General features: G+C 38.5%; 1 protein-coding gene across 1 annotated transcript in view; it reads left to right on the top strand.

Moving 5' to 3' along the window:
• Positions 1-383: 383 nt before the first annotated feature.
• Positions 384-16,788, top strand: part of LOC137255273 (ras-related protein Ral-A-like) — a 52,946-nt gene continuing 36,541 nt past the window's right edge. The window contains exons 1-3 of the mRNA XM_067792725.1: positions 384-536; positions 6,031-6,175; positions 7,054-7,262. Coding sequence (XP_067648826.1) covers positions 6,068-6,175; positions 7,054-7,262 — 317 coding nt within the window. The 5' untranslated portion in view covers positions 384-536; positions 6,031-6,067. The remainder of the gene's footprint in view (positions 537-6,030; positions 6,176-7,053; positions 7,263-16,788) is intronic.

The raw sequence follows: 16,788 nt of genomic DNA, 5'->3' as shown, positions 1-16,788 counted from the left end.
AAATCGGTTTGACGACCAGTTTAATTTCGCCATTCATTAGTAAGGCATAATATAATAAGCAACGGATGAATGAACTGTGGTTATGTACTTTTATTTTTCGGAGTAATGTTATGAAAGGAGCATTCGTTGTTCGGCAGGAAATCTAAATAGTTTCACCTAAATGTTGTTTACGGACAACAGGTTGAAATGGACAAAATACGTTCAGATGTAAACATAAGTAACACACAAACGGCTGGTCACTTCTGTGATTTCACGTCCAACGATTAACTTTATTTAGCAAGATGATATCACTTATAGCTAGGAAATTGTGTCATGTAAATACGGTGTTTACAACAGACGCCTATTAGCATGAGTCGATAGATAAAAATAGCCGTGCGGTATATAGGATCCGTCCCAGCATTCAGTGGAGAGTGCTCGCCATTTCCACTTCGGGAAAGTTAAAGTCTAATGAAAAGAGTTGTACACTTAAGTGATATTTCAAACCGCACATTGGTTATAAGCAGCCTCTAAAGGTCACGAGGCTGTTCAATATTCATGTAAGTATTTTTTATATTAATTAGATACAGTCAGTTGCCTTTTCTTTACGTTTAGTGAAGAATTATCAATGTGCTGTCAAAATTTTGCGTGGGCCGTTCGCCAAGTTCCCGTTTCAACCGGGACAGGAAAAAAATAACAGGACCTGTAACTAAATCTGACTCGATTTAAACAAAAACCGACAGTTACTTAACTGTCAAAACAGTTATTGATGTCGCAGTACAACTAGTTTTGTAGAGGATTATTTAGGTCACGTCGAACGGTTTTTGACACCGGTTCAAGTTTTCAATGGAATATTTCATCAAAGTCGGAGCTTTTGTGTTCGAGTTGAAGTTTCTATCTTGCCTCGGGACAGTTGTGTCTGGTCTCAGAATGATATTCGTGCACCCCGTTAGTTCATGCAGTGCGCGTAGCAGAGGTAATCAGGGCGTTGTCTTTTCAGTTTAGCAGTGATGTAGGGATGGCCCATCACTGGGTCACAAAGAAGTCACAAGCTGAAACATTAATGCTGATAAGCTTGTTAACGTCAGCTCATTTTGACCCACCACCACCCGATTACTTGTATCAGTATCGCACTGTCTCTGTTGTTATCATATTCTGTTTTTTAATTGTAGTAATGTTATCGATATTCAATTCAGTGCCTTGTTGCACGTCATTCAATAAATAGTAAAAACATGTATTCTTTTCAGGTTATTAGACATGCTAGGGTTCAAGACTTGTTTATGTGTGAGGACACTGTCATCCAACTTCCTGGTGTTCTTCTTTCTGTCTTGTTATCATCATTCATCTATCATTAGTTTGAACAAATCATTCCATATACACATCATTGTCATTTACATTTTTCTGAAACAATCAGCTAAATTCAAATTCAGTCTTACTATTTGACAGAGTACTTGTTTTATGTAGACTGATATGTTTGTGAATGTATGTGTGGCTAAATTCTTGTATATTTCAGATGGTGTTCATGTTTTATTAGTATGTGATGTTGTTATTCTCTGTGGACATTTAAGATATCCCCATTCAGTGTTTTCTTGTTAAATTAAGTCTTCTCTGTACTGTGTCCATAGCAATGCTATTTACATTTTAATGGTGATGTGGTATATTTATTATCCAGTTTAGCATTCTTTGAGGGCATTTTAGATCTGGCATATATTGAAATTTTCATTCATTCAGTACATTCTTGTTAAATGAGTAAATGAAGCCAGAGCAAAGAATTACTCCTTACAAGGTCTTGTTTCACATCTTGTCATGCTCATGGCTTCAGGAAAAGGGTATTTGTACATTTTTGTCCTTGTCAAATATTTGTGAAATAGGTGTTAAAACCACTTGGCAAATTGCATGCACTGCACTTTGCCAGTCTGTGATCATCTTGAATTAACCTAGGCTAGGTCTGTTGAGGCTAGTGCATCAGTTGTTCCTACAGATGATGGATGAGTTCGATAATGTCTGTGGAATGATGCTATAGTGGGACGATGGTGATGCTGCAAGGGTTCTGGTGTAGTAATGCAGATTCACTGCATTTATGTAAATGTGCAGTGAGGCTATGTGAGTGGGTGAGGGAGTTTACTTTAATGTTGTACTCCGCTCTATTCCAATTTCCAGCTATATGGTAGCGGTCTGTAAAAAATAGTCTGGACCATACAATCCAGTGATCAACAGTAAGATCATCAATCTGCACAATTGGTAACCGATGACATGTGTCTATCAAGTCCTTGAGTCTGACCAGCTGATCCCGTTAGTTGCCTCATACGACAAGCAAAGTCGTATGGCAAGCATGGGTTGCTGAAGTTCTATTCTACCCAGACCTTCACAGGTTGAGGTTATGTTACACTGAGGGGTCATTTTATTTATTTTTAATCTCCCACTCAAATACCAGGTCACTATGAACGTTATCATTGATTATATGGCTATATGGGAAACTCTGTTATTGATCACGTACTGTCTTCCTGATAGGAACAAGGTCGAGTTCCACATCATTGAGGCCGATGTAAATTCTTGCAGAACCTGTAGATCTCTCTACAGTTAGATGCACTCACGCCAGTAGATGCTTGAGATGCATTCTTGAGGATCATCCTATCCCTACAGATTTGAATCCATGATTACAGGCTTTGGCTTGTCAGTGTGACATCCACCCATGACCTGCATCACTTGAGGTTTTCATGCCTCATTCATCATATAGACTTGGATTAATGATCATCAGATCAACAACCGTCTTGTCAAGGAATGATTATAAGTGGTCGCTGTCATAAGGCAGTAATTCTGCTTCTGTCTTGTTAGTTCAGTGATGGCGTCACGTACATCAGGATTACGTCTCTTTGGAGAGTCATGACAAACCTACAGCACAAACTAATACATATCTTAATATGTCTTGACAGACAGTCTCACAGTACTAGTCACAGTCAATGAACTGCATTATTTTTCCATCTGCATGGCTCATTCCACAATCCTGAAGTCCCATATGAAGAAAGTCTAGATTTCTTCAGGTTTTGAATATCTCATCTCTCTGTTTTGTTTTTTGTGTTTTTTTTGTTTTTTTTTTCAGTTTCAACAAAGTTACTTCTCTTATCAAAATTTTATTCTGAAACTAAGCGTTGGTCTACAGTTTCACAGTCATGGATCACATTATCTTCCCTTCTGTCCAGATCTTCCTGCCCTAAATGATGTAAGTCTTGTTTTCCTTGGGTTCAGGTTCCAGATCTCCCATCTCACAGGGGCTCCTTTGCAGTTTAAACGAAATTCCTTGTTTCTGTCAACATGATATATATTCAGAGAATAGGCATGGGTCTACTGTCTTGAGAAGGCTTCAAACTTCATGCTAGATTGTGAGCTCATGACACACACATTCATACACCCATAATTGCAGTGAGTTTGAATATGATGTTGAAGTTTATTATACCTTACCTGAACCGTCAAGGCAGGCATACCACTTGAGACTAGCAGCCAGTTACCTCTTTCCAACATTACTGCTTTGTGAAGGATCACCGGGGAGGTTCTTGATGCCACCTGGCTAATTGATAAGTAATTATACCCTTATGTGTAATCCATGCTCAGACGGTGGTAAGTGTAAGTGACTGGCATCTTCTTTCTGGACTCGTACAAACACACGGTGATGTAGTGTATTGTTTCACACCTGCTCATTGGCAGTGTAACGATACAGCAACAAAGTTGTATCATGGTTTCCAGGCTAAACATAAGGAATCCTTTGAATGTGTGACAAGTTCAGAGTGTGTGAAAATGTGTGTCAAGTCTAGAATGTGTGACAAGTTTAGATTGTGTGAAAATGTGTGACAAGTCCAAATACTTTTTGTAAAAATTATGATCAAGAAAGAATAAGATGTCACTGTGCCTTCTACTAGCCAGGCTGGTATCATTTACAATGTAACAATGTGATAATCATGATGCATAATGCAATAACAGTAACAGAATTACAGCAATATTAAAACATAGTGTTAATACATTTTTTTTAATGTCTGGGACCATGAATATTAATAGGTAAATCCCTGACGCTGACAGTATCACAGTTTCTGGGTCACCTGCTGAAAAGGAGAGCATATGAAGTCAAGAAATGAAAGTACATCAAGATGCAAATCGTATCACACATGTATTGTAATATATATTGACTTGCCACCTCACTGTATCTCTACACACATAATTAATAATATTCACATTATCAATCACCTGTACCATGGTTTAACCCCCCCACACCCACCCCCACCCCCCAGGCCATTTGTGCTATTAGTCACTGGATTGTCTGGTCCAGACTCAATTATTTACAGGCGTGTAGGAATCCGTACTAGTCCCACAGGCAGGGTCTCACTCACTCACTCAGGATCTTTCTGATGAGATGACCATTTTTCTCTGTGACAGAAGTTGTTGTAAAGTTGACTCCTTTCAGGACACTTTGAATTTGTCTTCCCTTATGGTGTTCACTGGTTTGTCTGTTGGCTTATCCAAAGTGCTGAATGTCTAACACCTGAACGAGTGTCTTATCACCTCTTATATTCAACTGAATGAATTTAAGCCTTGCTTGCTCTCACTTTTCTGAAAATGTCTGCCTGTCTCCTTACTTTGTTAGATGTGATATTTGTAGATTTGGTAGTCAAATTGGACACTCACTCACTCGCTTAAGTATCATCGTATGGCACTAAATCAGCATATTTCTCAAAGTGTCCACACCCCTACACACATGCCATTGCCAGAGGTTGACTACCTTTCCACGGTTGTCGGAGATTGGTTTTGTGTCACATCAATGATATAGCTCGCTAACACTGTGCTCTTCTGGATCTGTTTTGATGGGAATCATTCAGCTATGATTTCTGCTGCTATGGTCACACGATGATGTTGATGTATCATCAGCCATGGATGATGTCTAGTATGAAAGTCTAGTCTTGTCATAACACATCTTATAACAGAGATTCAGGGGTCTGGATAGTCGCTACTGCTGGGGATGATACCATGAGGCCCCAATACCATACTTAGTTATGAATGCTGATCAGTGTTTGAAATTAAGGCTGAAAATCAATGGGCCTTTCTCATGACCCCAATATCATACAACACTCTAGGTTCATGTACAGGAAGCTCTTGAAGATCCAGGGTAGAACTGATTTTCAGTAACCCATGCTTGCTTTAAGTGGTGACTAATTTTTAAAAATGTTGAACAGTGATGTTTGTAACAATAAGAAATGTCTCCAGCAATAGATGTGTGTCAGTGTCTTCAGCATTTTGGTAACTCTTCTGCTCTATGTCACAATGTTGATGTGGTTAAAATGACAGCGATGAGCCAGTTGTAGTCCTCCATGTGACTCATATATAAAATCAATAATGATTCAATGTTGATGTCATGCTGTACTCAAGTGGAACCATGGTAGAAAATCTTCCACATGGTCGGCAGAATGACTTTGATTTTTCTTTTTATATTATCACTGCCCATTAGGAACGTAATGTCTAAGGAACATTTTTGCCTTTTTATTACAATGGGGGCTCCAGCATTGTAGTAATGAATCATTTGCAGTCATTCAAGAAAATCTTTCTCCATTGATATTATTTGTACAAATATTATGAATTGGGCTCATTATAATACAGCTGCTTGTTCAACGTGCTCAAGACGATTGGTCATACCACGAGCCAAAGTCTTATGTCATAGCTACTGGTTCCAGAAATACACAGTGGCCTATACATTGCAGAAGTGCCGATGTGACATTTTTCGACGAAGCCTACATGTGGAAGAAAGATATTGGCATTGTTGCCCTGCAGATTATTGATTTTCTCCAAAGGTCTAGCCCCATCTCATACGTTCCCTACAGTGACAACCAGTTGCAGGAAGACAGCCTCTACCGGCGGAGCTAAAATTATCTCATTATTTATACTAGAATGTGTATTAGATCATGGTGGATTTGTCACAGTAGGGCTGTCTGGTGTTCTCTGAGGTCTGTCCATCTGTCCTGACCTGCATACATTTCGCAAGTCTAATTTTCCTCCATTTTCAATCATGTTTAGTTGTTGGCCAAAGAAAACCCGGGACAATCGAGACATCATGTCGAAGGCTAAAACACAGCAACCGGCGGTGATACATAAAGTCATCATGGTTGGAAGTGGAGGCGTGGGAAAGTCGGCATTAACATTACAGTTCATGTATGATGAGGTAAGAGTTGAATTTGCCAATAAACTATTACAGTGATAATCAGGAAGAAACTACAGGGGATATCTAGACCTGATCAGACTGATATTTGCCTCCAAATCTGTCAACAAATGTCATTCTAAATTCTCAATTTGGAATTTAATATTTCTCTATTCATGAATAAATCACAATTTTTGTTTTAAAATTACAGTAATTATGTATTAGAAATCTCTTGTTTGGATTTGTAAAATTTGCCAAGCTATTGATATGTGTAACCAATAACTAATTTTTATGTCAGTGTTGTTTATGTTTACTTTATTGATATTACTAACAATTTTGAAGGCTTTTTACTACTTGTTGTGATTCAGTGAAGGGGCAGTGGAGTAGCCAAGTTGTTAAGATATTCACTCATCATACCAAAGACCTGGGTTCGATTCCCCACATGGTTTCAATGTGTGTTCCCTATCATGATATTGCTGAAACATGGCCAAAAGCAGCAAAAAAACAAACTCACTGAGTCTTGCATTATGGTGTATGGTGACCAATACTATTTTTGTCTTTGGTTTGTCTAATTATGTCAGAAACTATATTGTCTGTACCATTATGTTCAAGAGCAGACATAAACTTCTTTGCTCTGTAAGCAGTTAAACCCATGGATGAAACTGTTAATAAGCGTAATTTGGAGTTTGCTTGCATTATTATGGACAGATGAGTTCTAATGAAGGAACACAAATGGCGGCTCTAGTGCTTGCTGGCTGCTACACGCTGGTTGTGATGTGAAGCCAATTGTCCTCAGAGTGTAAGAATATGGCTGGAATATTGTTGCAAGTGGCTTCATATTCGTCTCTTGTGACGAGTCAGAAGTGGATTCACTCACTCCAATCTTGCTTTCTTTTCTTCAGTTTGTAGAGGATTACGAACCAACAAAAGCTGACTCATATCGGAAGAAGGTAGTTCTGGATGGAGAGGAGGTTCAGATCGACATCCTGGACACTGCTGGACAGGAAGACTATGCAGCAATTCGGGATAATTACTTTCGTAGTGGGGAAGGTTTTCTCTGTGTCTTTTCTATCACGGAGCAAGAATCTTTTCAAGCCACGGCAGAATTTAGGTAAGAGTGTTTGAAATACACATTTTGCTTCGTCTCAGTGTCACATGTTAATGGCTTGGAATGTGTTGCCCTGTATCTAAGATGCTGTGCAGTGTTGCCTCACGTTTGCACTGTTGTTGATGGTTAATATCCCTTATTTTTAGTGTTCATTTTCTATCAATCTATGAACTTGGTTGAAATGTGTCATACTTTCTTTTGTAAGATCTGACCCTCAGTGTACAAAGTAATAGTGACACACAGTCAGATTTGGAGAAACGATTGCTGATAGTTGTTGGATTGGTGATTGCGTTTGCCAGCTTCAGCATTTCAAGGGCATGGCATAAGTTGTCTCTCCATTGGAAAGTCACACTTCACTAAATGGGTACCCAGTGGGATGGGATGGGATGGGATGGTAGTGTTCCTGTTGACCTGTACCTTGAAAAGAGTTATTTAATTGAAATTTCTGAGAATGTTGTGGTAAAACCATATTTACTCACTCTGTATTGCTGCACCATATTATTGGCATACAGCAATACTCGTTTCAGATTATGAGAAATGGTCTTCAGGGGGCATGATGGGGCATGGTGGGCGAGCTGGCTAAGGCGCCAGGCTAGTGATCCAGCGAGGTTGAGGTTTCGTGATCGAGCCCACCTGTGACCAGGTGTAAAAACCTTGAAGTCAGCTTTGTGTGGAGACTTTTTCAGTGTTGTCACAACCCTGTGCACTTAAAAGAATCCACGAATCCGTTGGTATATGACCAGATGGTGGCACATGAACACTTGCATACACCTAGTTGCTGGTACAGCAACGTGCAGTAAACTTGGACAAAGTACTGTGACTACATGTCTCAATCCACCCAGCTGTGAATTGGGTACCAGGTTATGATGAGAGAGACACAATAAACTTGGTGTGCGTAGTGGCAGCAAGAGTTGTATACTCCCCAGGGAGTTGAGATTGAAATACGATGTGCTGTTGAGATTGACATCCAGTGATCGAGGGAAACATACCAGCATCTTGAGCATGCATTAGTGCCGGGATATGTGCACTATATAAATATCCTGTATCCTATCATATCTTCAGCAAACCATGCTTGCCACTAAAGGTGACTATGCTTGTCGTAAGAAGTGACTAGTGGGATCACGTGGTAAGGCTTGCTGTCTTGGTTGACATATTTCATCGGTTTCCATTTGTGCAGATCGATGCTCGTGGTGTTGATCAGTGGATTGGCTGGGCCAAACGTGATTGTTTACAGACTGCCACCATATGGCTGGAATATTGCTGAGTACGGTGTTAAATGGTACTCACTCACTTTTTTCAGATGATACACATTACAATACTTTTTCTGAGATGTATTGTTTGAAAAACTGTTTGAAGTTGTGTGGTTGTCTGAATGGGGTGAGTTACAATCTACATACACTTTCATACACAAATGATGTTTCCCTTCATGATTTATTGTTAAGAGAGTATACTTTACACTCCATACGTTGTATGAAATTGAAAATAGACCCCGTAACTATCCAAGCCTAATTTTGAGATTGCTGTTATCTGAACTATAACAATAATCCTTGAGCCCTTAGTGTGTAGAAAATCAGATCAGCTTGTAAGAGCAGTGTCACTCTTTGTCAAACACTTAAGGTTCCAATTTATTGGAGTGTATCACAATAGAAGTATCCGAATTTCAATATGTTCTAGCACAGCTAACGTCCCAATTTTTCTGCGTGAATTGCAAAAATAGTCTCTGATATATGTTGAAATAACATACACCAATTTCCTTTGTGAAAAGAAACATTAGAAAGATGAATGATCCAAGATCACTTTGTGTATATTTGGTTTGACTCACCACCAGGAAGCCATTAGCCTCACGCATATGTCTAGTCACACCAGTATCGGTGAAAATCACTTTTTTAGAAAATATGCAGGACTTTTTGTCCTGTCCATGTTATATTATCCAAGGGTTTGGGATACATGTGTTGGATCTCGTTTCCATACTTGACCAATTTTTGCTGCTGTGCCTGGTGTGACCAATTCCTCTGCAACATTGACCACATGTGGAATATACCAAACAACATTCATTCTCAAAAGCCTATATGGTATGCCCCCAGTTTGAATGTGTTAAAGGTATATTTCAAGACATGTAGGACTGGCTGTCAGTAATCATCGATAATATCATATTGATCAATTATCAGTATATGTCAGAGATGCATTAGAAAGCAGTCTGAAAGAAATCACCATCTTTCATGATAACTGGTGACATTGATTAATTGGTGAACATGAAATACAAGAACAGTTACTTTCCCTCTTTTTGTCAGATGCCATAATCAACCAAAACAACACTGTAGCTCCATTTTGTTAAGCATAAACTTGGTTCAGCCAATTTGTCAATAAGAAGTATTACCCGCGGCACAGCTTACATATCGATAAGTGTATACTTCTGCCGATCTATGTTTGATCTGATTGGTAATCATATTTTCTATCCCTGATGATTTATGCATTTTCTAGAGAGCATGTTTGTGATTACCTAAGAGCCATAATATTTTAGCAGACATCAATCATAAATCACAGATCTAAAGGAAACAATGACTACTAAATCAAATGACTTCTCTGTAAAGGAATACCCCCAAATTAAAAAAAATATGAAGTGTGAAGGTACAGTTTAAGATTAGTGGTTAAAGCATCCACTCGACATGCTGAGGACCAGGTCGACTCTCCACATGGGTAGAATGTGTGAAGCCCAATGGTGTCCTACTCTGCTGTTGCTAAACCATACCAACTCACTGATGACATTGTGCAACATGCAAGTATAGACATCAAATTGAAGTGAAAAAAGGAAAGTAAGTGTTTACGGTTTTGTGTGAACCTTGAAAGGTATAAAGTTGAAACAATATGTCCAAAAAATCTCTCCATGGAATAACAAGAGTTCATGATCGCATAGCATAAAAGAATATTGGTCACAGAAACTTTTTAAACTGAATTTTGAACTTTTATGTCAGTAAATTTGTAAGAGTATTTGTTAAACTGTTCCTCATATACACATGGTAGATAGGTTCAGTGAGAAGTCTGAAAAGAATGAGATAGCATTTCAAGCTGTCATTTACTCACTAGTGGGCAGTAGGCTGTGTAACCCAGGGCTATTTCTGTCTTGTAGTCATGCTTGTGTACTTCTACATTTACCCAGTAGGGAAATACTGCGGAACTTCACGCAATAGATATCCTTGTCATAGCCTAAGGCAGTCTCTGATGTGCAAGGCCTTGAATGAATAAAAGTTATTTATGAGGTGTTTCTCACACTCATTTTAAATAAAATTCATTTTCAGTCAGTAAAAGCACCATTTGAAGGTTATCACTTGTGATCATGTGAGTGTTGTGAAAAAATGAAAATAATGTGTTTTTTTTTTATAAGACATGTCCAAATTAATGGAGTGATTCCTTCCTCTTAGTAGTCCCTGATATTGTATTAATGCTTAAACAAGACAAACATAGTCAATAATAATACTTTGTGTTGGTTTTGTTCAGTTTGTATTGACATTAAAGCTTGACTGGTTCAGAATTGTTGCTAACTAATGTTTTTAGTAAGCGAAACTTCTTTTTTCGACCTGAGCACAATTTAGTAGTCTTGGGCTAGCTGACAGACTAGCGAATGGCTTAATGTGAGTATTGAGGGCTGTGTCATAATGATAATATGTGCTGATGACTGCTGCATGAGTCAGAACTTGAGAATAGACACAGCATTTTTTCCATGTGTGACTTGTGACTATTTGAAATCCGGTGATTGTGAGATTGTTATGTTAAAGGTGTTTGGGTACAGTTGTGTGAGCAAGGTAGAGTCTCAACAAAATAATCCAATTATTGATACATATATTGTATGTACTGGAATGTGTATTGATGTAGGATAATGCCAAAGACACTTTTGTGATAACCCTGGTGCTAAATATTAAAAGATTTTATGATAGAATATTTTACTGAAATGTTTACTGACAATCAACACTCAAAATTCTCATGACTCCATTAAGTTGCGTTTGTCTCCTTTAGTACATGTGATAATTGTTATCAGGTGTTGTGGGGTAGCCTAGTTGTTAAGGCATTTGTTCATCATGCTGAAAAGCCAGGTTCTTTTCTCCACATGGGTACATGAAGCCCATTTCTGGTGTTCTCCTGCCATGATTACGAACATTGCTAAAAGTGTCGAAATACCCAACTCACTAACTGACGTGCCAGACCAGTGATTCTGGGGTAGGCCAAGTCCTCCTTCCTTCCTCAACGATTGGTAGGACAGCTGAACAGACTGCTTCTTAGTGACCAGAATGAGAAAGTATTTCCCTGTCCAGGTTCATTAATCAAGGACACTTTGCCCGAAGCACGTACATTTATAATGATAGCCAACTCTGCTGAGCAGTGGTTATCTTTGTGAGCTGAAAACATCTTCAGTCTGTATCATTTCCAGCTTGCCTCACATGTAAAGCATTCCGAATATTACCATAGATAAGACAATGTTCAGGACCAAAAAAAAGCAGACTGTGTAAAGGGATCAGCTTATGTATGTGTTACACTTTTGTCAAATTTTCAAATGGTAAGAAAACAACGGCATATCTCTCATGTGACTGAACTAACAAGTGAAGATGACTTTGTCAGTAATAATATCAAATTTGCCGTTAAACGTCACTAGACATGATTATTTTTTGCAGATCTAATTTGGATTTCATAGGCGTTGTCTTGTATGCAGGGATTAATATCAGCATGTGTAACTGGTCTGTGTACTGTTAGTGATTGAAACAACTCTGTTAGCTGATGCATAAAGAGAAATTGTGAAGTCAGTTAGCAAAACCTGGTAGTTTAACCTTTGGCCATTAAGTCACAGGATGAATGTGTAAAGGTAACCCTCTCATTAGGCTCCAGGATGTGATCGAGGTGTCTGTCACCAATGCTTCTGCAACATGTATTTATTGCCAGTTCAAATGGTGAGCTAACAGGTTAGAATTGGTCTCCAGGCTGCTTGTAACTATAGAGGTATTGACAGGTCAGGCTGGTCCCTTGGTTGATAAGGTGACATTGCACACTTTACTCAAGAGTCTTTTAAGGGTAGCATGCCAGGGATATAGCTCTATAGGTGAAGGTAGTGTAATAAAGGTGTAGCTCTACTCATGAGTGTACCTCTACAGTCTTTTAAGGGTAGCATAGCTCTGTAGGTGAAGGTAGTGTAGTAGGGGTGTAGCTCTACTCACAAGTGTAGCGCTACCATGTTTTCAGGATAGCATGCAAAGGATGTAGCTCTACAGGTGAAAGTAGTGTAATAGGGGTGTATCTCTTCAGATGAGTGTAGCATAGCGAGTGTACCTCTGAAATTGATGGTAACATAACAGATGTAGCAGTAAAGGTGAAGGTAGTGTAATAGGCTCTACTGATGGGTGTAGCTCTGCATGTGACGGCATGTCAGGGATGTTGCTCTACAAATGAAAGTTGTGTAATAGGGGTGTAGTGGTTCAGATGAGTGTAGCATAGTGAGTGTACCTCTGAAACTGATGGTATCATAACAGATGTAGCAGTAAAGGTGAAGGTAGTGTAATAGGCTCTACTGTAGTAGCTCTACATGTAAAGGTTGCATACCATGGATGTAGCTCTACATGTGAAAGTTGTGTAATGGGGGTGTAGTGGTTCTGATGGGGTAGCATAGCGAGGGTAGCTCTGAAACTGATGGTGTCACAACACAGACGTAGCTGTGCAGGTGAAAGTAGCATGGTTGGGATGCAGATGCTGTGCACAGGTGCTGGTAGCATGCCATTGTTGTTGTAAGTGCAGAAAGGGCAAGTACTCTGAATGCTTCACTTGCAGCTTACTTCTCACTTGTATGTTAGGTGCATTCATGAGATGTCTTCAGGTGAGTGATGGGAACACATTAGGTGTGTAATGGTACATACAGATGGTCAGTGCAGGGCAGGTTAGTGTGGAGATAAACATGTTAGCTGTTTGATGGCAGATTTAGTCAGTGAGTTTGAGTCATTGTTTCAGCTTGGATGAGGATATAGATTCCGAACATAACATGAGTGATGAGTCTTTCATTTGGGTACAGAGGGTAGTGTTGATTGTCTCTTATAAAACCTGATAAAGCTGATGATGGTTGTCATAACAAAATTGTCTTGCCATGATACAGGTGAAGTTGATTGTGATGAGGAAATTGTCTGATGATGATGATGATGATGATAATGATGATGAACTTTGGGTCACACATGTTAATATATTTGACAGTCTTAATGATTTTGTTGTTCTCTCCTAAAATCAAATGTTATGTTGTGTCTCATCTGAACAATGTAATCTATAAACTTAAATAATTGCTCATGTGTCCGAATCAATAAATTGCCTGCATTAACCAGTAAATGTACATCACGTGATTCCTTCTTAACTGACCTGAATACACAGTTTTCTCTGACTGATGTATAAGCCAACCTGATAGGCATATTTATTATGTTATTACGTTCTTTTTATGTGTGTGTGGGCTAATATACCAGAGCTATATCGATAATGTTCCTGTGTACATTCTTGAGATTGTCTGTGATGTTAATGCGGACAGTATTTCTCATTGTTTTTTTTTCATATCGACATTCTGAGATGAATGTTTTCATCTTGATATGTTAAATTCCAACCCACCCTCATACAAATAGTTGAAATATCAAGCTCTAGCGTTGTATATCTTGTATTTCTATCCGTGGGCGAGGAATTAAGTGTTGGTTGTGTATTGAGACATTGAAGTTTTTTGGGATGAGGAAATGGCACTGTATCAGCAGTTTCACATCCATTTTGAGGAAGCTTTTAAGGAATTTGTCAACTATGCTTCATGATTCAATGGAGGCTGTGGGATAGCCAACTGGTTAAAGCATTCGCTTGTCATGTTGAACACCTCTGTTCGATTCCCCACACAGTAACAATGTGTGAAACCCATTTCTGGTGTCCTCCTTGTGAAATTGCCGGAATATTGCTAAATGAGACGTAAACCTACACCTACTCTTGATTGATTCTAGTTTGAAATAACTAGAACTGTTTATAAAAAACAATATTGTGGCAATATTGGTCCAGTACTATACATAAAGGTCTACATGCTGATGTAAATTCTCCTCTTCTTGATGCAGATTTTGTTTTTACCCAGAGCTTGATTTGAGACATGTTAACCTACTTGCACCAGGTGCAACCTAAGCTAACAACGTAGCTACACCAGCAAAGTTCCTGTGTCAACATAGTGTGTTAAAACATCAGAAGTTTCGGTGCACATATATCTGTGAGGTAGTACACATGAAACCATAGCAACACAGAGACACAGCTGATAGTTGTTTACATGAACTGTCATGATGTCATGTCTGTGTTTCTGTGTTTCTGTGAGAGCTATTCAAAGTTAAGTTAAAGAATGAGCTCACATATTTATGCTGATAAAATTTAAATTTATTTAATATTGTTGATTTATTCCTCAAAACTTGACTTGCACTTTCTGCAAGGTAGACTCATGAAGAAGTTGCATGTTTTAATGTTGGGCTGCACCAGTGCAAGTAACAAAGCAGTAAATCGAGGACTGTTGCCTTTGAGTATTTGAAACTGCAAAGGTTGAATTTTACATTTTGTGTTGTCAGTGTGTTATTATGGCCATCTACCAGATTGAAGCCTCATAGGGTTTAATTTAATGACATGAAACTTTGACAACCTTGGATAATAACCACTTTACATTTTTGACAAAAACAGCATTCATCTTCAGCTTGATGTAGAACTATATGTTAAGTAGCAGTCACACAATCACCGGCTGTCATCATCAGGGTCACTTCTTTTTGTGTATTCCTGCTGAAATCTGTATACTTTAAATGGGAAAATTTCAATATGCAAGGGTGCAAGTTTGTATATATCAGTTTACATTTTGTACTATTATGTGTCTCCAAGTTTTGCAAGTCAAGGTTGGACTAAGTTATCTTGTTTGGACATATGGAGTGAGGTGTGTCTAGCAAGAGACAGTGTTACTCGGTACAGCAGCAGAAGCCATTGTGATGAGAGATGGTGTAAGACACTGACCCCATTCCACACACCTGACGCCTCTCAGTGGCAGCTTCACTCATGGCCTAGTACAAGGTCGGATGGAAATATTGTAGTCAGGATCCCTATCCTACACAGGCAACAAGTGTCAAAACCTGGGATACTAACTCACCTCAGCTTAGGATGTTACTAGTCTGTCTTCCAGTCCTTTAAACACATTATTTCCCTCTCCATCTGGAATGTCAGTCATAGGGGTGACTGTTGAGGGTGAAACAACTATTGCCATAGTGATAGTCTGTTGCAACATGCTGTTGCAGTACGATTGCAATACTATTGCAATACTATTGCAATCGTCTTTTTCTCTCCTTGAATTATCTTATTTGAAGTCATATCTAGTCAATATGAAATAAAACAGTTGAAGCAGTTTCAGTCTCTTAACTGCTGACAAAAAACTTAACATGAACACAAACTCCATGAAGCTGCAAGTCTGAGCCAAAAGATCCTGTATTTTGCGCTGTGCATTTGTCAACAGAAGTCAATTACCACACTGTTGATAGTCACACGTACGCAACTATTTATGCATCAATAATTTCTTCATGTCTAGCATAAATTAATTTGCTATCAGACTCAATAATTTCAGTTCATTGCTGTCGAATACTTAACAATTTCAATCCATCGATAGCTTGATGAATTTAAAACAGACCAAGTCACTGTTCTGTCTTACAGTCCCTGAACTGCATTATGTACCCCTCCATCGTTCCTGCAAGGCTTAACCCTAAATGAAGCAAATCTTACCTGACATCTCAGTGTAGCTTGTTTGTAATTTTAATGGGATTGTTTGTTACTATCAAAGTTATATAATTATGTTGCTATAAATGATGTCATACCACTCTCTTTGCAATTTAAATGGAATAACAAGTTTCCATCATTCCAATTCTGTATATACAGACGCTAAGCATTAATTTACTGTAAGTAAATCATATGCCAACACATCTGTGAAGCAACTACTGTGTAACTAAATCTGATCTTGTTGCTGTTTATAATATTTGTTTTAAACTAATTCCTGAATCGACCATGGTTAGAAATATTCCCTCTTTACCAGATATTTTATGAATAATAATCAAGTATGTTTCAGGTAGGAGTATGTTTTGTCAGATGTCATACTGACCTTCCAGGAGGCTGTAGGTATCATGTCAGCATTGTTTGAATGTATTTGTGAAGTGACCACAATCCTTTCATATTGTTTTTGTATGAGATAAGGACGTTAGCCAGGTGCATGATCTGAAACTGAAAATGACACTTAAAAATATCTTTGATAGCAGCATGTCTTTTATGCTGACTGTGTAAAGAAACCTTAAAAGCCTTTTGGTCAACTTCAACAAGCACTTCCAGATCTGACATACAAATGTATTTCAAGTCACTTAGGTTTCATAGGTGTCTAAGTGTAGTGATTAACAATCACGTCTACTGATGAATGATATGAAAAAATATTGACTCATATTAATGAGTAAGTATGACTTCTAGTGAACTGTACAGCTGCCTTGTA

Source organism: Haliotis asinina, chromosome 11 (genome assembly GCF_037392515.1).
Source record: "Haliotis asinina isolate JCU_RB_2024 chromosome 11, JCU_Hal_asi_v2, whole genome shotgun sequence".
NCBI classification, from domain to species: domain Eukaryota; kingdom Metazoa; phylum Mollusca; class Gastropoda; order Lepetellida; family Haliotidae; genus Haliotis; species Haliotis asinina.
Note: the sequence above shows the minus strand (reverse complement) of the source record. Positions and strands in the feature narration are given on the sequence as shown.